General features: G+C 37.7%; 1 protein-coding gene across 1 annotated transcript; it reads right to left on the bottom strand.

Annotated features, from left to right (window-relative positions):
* Window positions 1–3,575: 3,575 nt before the first annotated feature.
* Or5h26b (olfactory receptor family 5 subfamily H member 26B) lies at window positions 3,576–4,505 on the bottom strand. Its single transcript, NM_001000728.1, has one exon. The coding sequence runs from the start codon at window positions 4,503–4,505 to the stop codon at window positions 3,576–3,578; it is 930 nt and encodes a 309-aa protein (NP_001000728.1).
* Window positions 4,506–6,635: the final 2,130 nt, after the last annotated feature.

The raw sequence follows: 6,635 nt of genomic DNA, 5'->3' as shown, positions 1-6,635 counted from the left end.
AGAACCTAAGGAGATCACCTCCATTAAATAGGCACAGTCCCCAGTTGAGGGGTGGTGCCACCCACCTTCTCAATTTTTTTAACCCAGAATTATTCTTGTCTGAAGGAAACACAGGAACAAAAAAAAAAAGGAGCAGAGACTGAATGAAAGGCCATCAAGAGACCACCCCACCTAAGGAACTATCCTATTTACAGACACCAAACCCCAACACTATTGCTGATTCCAAGAAGCACTTGCTGACAGGAGCCTGGTGTAGCTGCCCCCTGAGAGGCTATGCCAGCACCTGGCAAAAACAGATGCACATACTCACAACCAACCAACAGGCTGAGCAAGGGATCACAATGGAAGAGTTAGGAGAAGGAAGAGCAATAATAACAACAACCTGGACCTTCCAGAGCTCCACAGCCAAAGAGTATACATGGAGGGATTCATAGCTCCAGCTACATATGTAGCAGAGGATTGCCTTATCAGGCATCAATGGGAGGAGAGGCCCTTGGTCCTGCAGAGGCTTGATTCCAAGGTGTAGGGGGATGCTAGAGCAGTGAGGCAGGAGTGGGTGGATAAGTAGAAGAAAACCTTCATATAGGTAAAGGGGTCAGTAAATGGGAGGTTTGCGGGGAGACACTGAAGTATAATGTAAATAATGTAAATAAATAAAATAACCAATAAGAAAGCAGTCCAAGTTCAAAGCCTCTTCTGAGATTCATCCAATCACTTAAATGTAATCCCCCATAAAATCAAAATAACAAAAGCAGATAACAAACCTTCGACATCACAAGACATACATTACATTGGTAATCCCAAAACTTCATAGTGAGGCAATATTGGACCAAAGAAAGACCCAAACCTAGATGGGCAAACTCCAAACTTTGTATCTTCAATGTCTGATGTTAAAGCACTCTCTTCAGATCTCCAACTCCTTTCATCTTTGTTGACTGAAACAAACTTCTTCCTCCTAGGCCATTTCCATTCCCTATTAGCAGTTTTTCTTGGCCGGGAGACATTCTGGCTTCTCTAAAATCTTGGAGTCTCTAAAGCAACATAAACTTACCTTCTTGTTCCAATGTCTAAGATCCACACAAGATATTCTGGGGTCCTCAAAAGGGATTGGATCATATCCTGCTTTGCCCTCTGTGGCACTCTAGTCACAGGTTGACTTCATTGCACTGCTACTGTGGGTCTGCGTTCTTGGTGGTCATCCCATGGAATTGGCATCTCCAATATGGTAGCACCTTCTACTGTAACTAGGCTTCACCAGTAGTCTTTCGTAAGCTCTCTTCATGATATCAAGCCTTCTCAACTTTCTTGCATGAGCCCTCAGTCCTGGGTCATCCACTACAACTAGAGCTGTATCTTCACCAATGGCCTTGCCTGGCCTCTCAGAGTACCAAGCTTCAGATGATCTCTATGATCCCTTTATGCCCACAAAATCAGTACGACCTGGGTGATTCTTACATATTATCAAATCCAATTGCAGCATTAAGTACAATCTTGGCTATTTCTGAAACACAGCTTCTTTGTGCTCTCAGAAAACATGTCCTAGAAGATTTTACTGGTCATGCTTTTTTCCCAATCACCACAAATTTCTTAGTTCTAGCTAACTAGCATCAACTGTCCCAGTAACCTCTTGATTCCCTGACTTTAGGTGCCAAGTTCTGCTGCTGCCTGGGTTTGGAACATGGCCCCTTTGCCCTATTACATTATCATCAGCTTTTTCTTTCCAAACTTCTTCACTACCTATGCTTGGGAGTCCTGGAACTTCTCTGTAGACTAAATTTGAACTCAGAGACTGCATGGCAATTTCTCCTGATTCTGGGATTAAAGACATTTACCACCACATCTGGACTGAAGCATTTTTTTTCTGCTTGAAATTGGCACTGTCATAGGCTAGCCATGAACTCAGAGATCAGTTTGTTTCTGTCCCCTGGGATAAAAGGTATGTACCACCATGCCTAGACTTAAAAATGTTCATGGCAACTATGCCTCAAGATCTGGATCAAAGCCTATGTCTTCCAACCTCAAATTCTAGATCACATATGTGCCCCACATTCCTGGATTGTAGTTCATTACAGATTTAAAGTCCAAATGAAAATAATAGCAAGGTAATAATTTCTAAGATGATATAACTATCCCTTGTTCAACTGCAAAAACATAAACAATGAATTTATTTGGGTGCAATCTTGGCCTTGGGTCACCACTTGCTTAATTCCATTTAATATTCTTGAACATGGGATTTAGCTCCATTGCACCTCCCAATGTCCTTTTACTACTTGAACCATACATTTTTTATTTCTCTGTTCTAAGTTTGCTATGCTTGTTCAAAACATTATTCATGAGAATAAAGCAGATGTCGAAGTCTATGCCAAGGTTTTTTGAGTATTCCTTTGTCAATGCAATTAATTTGAACCTCTTCACCTTGGTCTTAGGCATACTCTTCAGTCAAGTGCAAAAAGAAGCAACATTTTTCACCAAAATATTATAAGAATGATCTCCAAAATTCAAGTCATCCTTAGTATCACTGTCTTCCATATTTCTACTGGCATGATGCATTAAATCCCACTTCAATCATTCCATTGCTTTCCAAATTCAAGGTCTCCAATCCACATTCCTTGCAACAAAAACATGGTCAGATTTATCATAGCAAAACTCTAGTCACAGATACAAACTTCTGTCTTAAAGTTTTATTGATGTGAAGAGATACCATGACTAAGGCAACTCTTATAAAGGCAAACATTTAATTGGGGCTGGCTTACAGTTTCAGTCCATTTTCATCATGGTGAGAAGCATGATATTATGCAGGTAGATGTGCTGCTAAAGAAGAAGTTGAAAGTTCTACATCTTGGTCATAAGGCAGCCAGAAGGAGACTGACTCTTCATCCTACGGTAGAGCTTGAGCATTAGGACCTCTCAAAGACTTCCTACACAGTGACGCACTTCCTCCAACAAGACCACACCTCCTAATAATAGTACTTTCCATGTTGCAAGCATATTCAAAACACCACAATATAATTTAAAATTTAATTTAAATATTTTAAGGAAATGGATATATACACAAGAGTTCATTTAAGTTCCAGCTCTTGAGAAGTGGGATATGTTCAGAAGGTAAGAGCGTTTACTGCAGAAGATGAATATGAATAACTGTGTTTACATCCCCAGCAGCACATCAAACAAATGCCAGTAGAAAAAGGCTTCAGATTTCACTGTTGGTAAGATCAGGGCTTCACATATAGCATTATTGGTGTTGGGAATTTAGAAAGGAGGATTTCTGGGGTTAGCAGAATATGAACCTAGCTCTGGAGGATGTCTTTCAAGAAAATAAGGTGATAGAGCAAGATACCCAGTGAATTCCATTAGCCTTCCCATATGTGTGCACGGTCAAATGTAACTATGTACATAAGTATACATACACTCTACACATATACTCCATACATTCATATGCATACAAGACAGCAACAAAAACATTCTAGGGTAAGTGCAATGCAAATATTTTTATCAAGTAAACAAAATTTAGCTACATACAGCCACATGATTTCTGTGGTATTTTAATAACAATATACCTGATAATAATATGAAACTTAAGTGTTTCTCTTTAGGAATTTTTCCAGTGATTTTTTTACTTGCTTATTTCTCAAACTGTAAATAATTGGATTCAGTACAGGAATTAAAACAGTGTAAAATACAGAGTCCATCATATCTTGATCATCTACATGCGGAGATGCAGGACGCAAATACATGAAGAGAAGAGAGCCATAGTATAAAGATACAGAGAGGAGATGGGCTCCGCAGGTGGATAAAGCTTTCTTTATGCCTTTGATAGATTTCTGCTTTAGGATTGAGAACAGAACAAGCGTATAAGAGATAAGAATGGTCAAAATACTGAATACTTGAATTGAGCCAGAGAAAATAAAAATCATCAGGTAATTGAGAGAAGGGTCACTACAGGAAATCTTTAACAGTGGCATAATATCACAATAAAAGTGGTATATTATGTTAGAATCACAGAATGTTAGTCTGAATAAAAAGACTGCATGAATGAAAGTATGAATAAATCCACCTATAAAGGACATTGTTAGAAGACGTACACAGAGCCTATTTGTCATGATGACTGGGTAAAGTAAAGGTTTGCATATAGCTACATAACGATCATAGGCCATTGCTGCCAAGAGAAAACATTCTGTGGTTCCACTGATTCCAAATGAAAAAAACTGTATCATGCATTCAGAGAAAGAGATCAGTTTACTCTTGGTGAAAAAATCTAATAGCATCTTTGGTGTCACTGTGGATGATAACCAAGTATCCACAAATGCTAAACTTGCAAGGAATAAGTACATAGGGATGTGAAGGTGAGGGTCATTCCAGATGAGAGTGATCAGACCAAGGTTGCCCACAACGGTGATGAGATAGATGACCAAGAACAGCAGGAACAGGGGGATTTTCCACTGGGGCAGATGACTGAGTCCTGTGAGAACAAATTCTGTCAGCAGTGTTGCATTCTCTATTCCCATGTCCTTACTGGATATCCCTGAAATGAAAGGCACTAAAAGTCACACATCATTTACTCTGTGTATGGAAGAGGAATTTCTCAATTGCGTAATTTAAATCCAGCTAAATAATTATACAATTTCCCTTTTATATTATCTAATGTTATGATAATGATGGAAACTATCCTTGAAATTGGTAAATGATGTAAGTTTGAAATCCAAATTCTAAATGTGACTATACCAACAGATTCCTGGAAAACAAAATCTCTTCCACTGTTTGTAAAATGTGTAGAAGTCTCATTTGCTTGGGTAGAAATTTTCATATCTAAGTTGTATATTATGAGCCTAGATAAAAAAGTTTTATGTACCTGCATTATAAAGTAGACAAAAAGGAATGTTTTCCACCAATTAGAATTATAGTGACTCACTTGCTCGTGATTATTAAGAATAGTCAGAGGCAAAATGCTTCAAAATTAGTTCTAAAGTAATTACACAGTAGTGAAACAAAACAGGTTTCTTGGAGGAAAAACTCTAAACAACAGTATTAGAATGCCCTTACTATATTCAGAGACTCCAAAGCAGAGCATATATCAGGATTTTCTGGGAACATTTATGAGAAATGGAACATAGAAATTAATGCATTAGTATAAAAAGGGATTAAGAGTCTACCTTTAAACAACATCCCTAAATGGCTTTAAATTGTGAAAAATCAAATGTACTTGTGGTAGGATACTCGGGGAAATTAGACAGAAGAATGGAAAATCACAAAACATTCACAATACAGACCTACTACTAAGCAGTGATGTATGGGATGCTAAGTAGATGTTCAATGAAAAAAGGAAACAGTAAACTATTTGTGAACTTTGTAATGAGTCTCTTAAACTTGAGCTTGATAAATTACATGAGATACTCTGCCATTTTTATCATCAACAAGAGAGTTGATCCACCAAGGCTTAAGAATAACCCATGACCTGGTCTTTTCCCTCTTGGTCAATCAGTCACTCTACTTGCCACCAGAATTTATATTTTAGAACCAATATCATTTCTAAGAAATAGTTCTTGTTGTAATGAAGAGCCTGGTACTCCAGTGAAAATATACAAATATACCCTGGGCAGAACATAAATGGATAATTAAGGTTTTAATCCCTAAGAAAGAAAAGGTAATAGGAGTAAAATGGTGAAGTTCAATTGACTATGGATCCCTTCATGTAAACACATAAGGATTTTAAATGTCTTTTGTGAAAAGTTTTCTGCACATGATAGAGTCAATGTTGGAAAATAGGAGAAATATGGGAAAAATAAGAAGGAAATAGGGTACAGGAATGCTAAAATTAGTCTAAGAAATGTAGAGGACAGTTGGCATTTGTCAACCACCTATTTGTCAAGGCTGTAGAGTGCTAATTCTAACTAAGGATAGATGAGTGAGACTACAAGGAGAGGACACTGTGGTAAGGAAAAGCATGAGAAAGATAAGTAAAAATAAACAGATGAATAAGAAAGAAAGGGAGAGAGAGAGAGAGAGAGAGAGAGAGAGAGAGAGAGAGAGAGAGAGAGAGAAAGGGAGAAAGAAAGGGAGAAAACGGTTGGGGATTTAGCTCAGCGGTAGAGCGCTTGCCTAGCGAGCACAAGCCCCTGGGTTCGGTCCCCAGCTCCGAAAAAAAAAAAAAAAAAAAAAAAAAGAAAGGGAGAAAGACAGTAGACTGTAAAAGAAAATTTAATGTAGTTTCCCTATAGTAAAGAGTGCACAAACCCTAAACAGACATCTTATACCAGCAAATAAAAACTGCAGTGCTATGAAAGGTTACCTTTCATTTGCTTGTTTGCCACTAAGGTCACATAGAGGACACCCCCATCTCACCTCCACCAAGCATTCAACCTATGCCTATTACTCTTAGCTACCCTCCAGAACCTGATAACAAGAGTCTGTTTTCACATAAATCACATACTTTAGTCACAGACCATGGAGAAATCAATTAAATACTTGCTTCAACAGATCTTAAAGGTCATTATGCTAAAATTAAAACATTTTTAAAAGTACCTTTAAATAAAACAATTCATGTTATTTTGATTATTCATATTTAGTAATAAGGTTAAAATATCCAGGTAATTCTTTGTTATCATCTTTATTTATATATAGCTGTAGGAATCAAACCC

The sequence above is a fragment of the Rattus norvegicus genome, chromosome 11, assembly GCF_036323735.1.
Source record: "Rattus norvegicus strain BN/NHsdMcwi chromosome 11, GRCr8, whole genome shotgun sequence".
Lineage (NCBI taxonomy): Eukaryota > Metazoa > Chordata > Mammalia > Rodentia > Muridae > Rattus > Rattus norvegicus.
The sequence above is the reverse complement of the archived record's forward strand: the minus strand, read 5'-3'. Positions and strand labels throughout refer to the sequence as shown.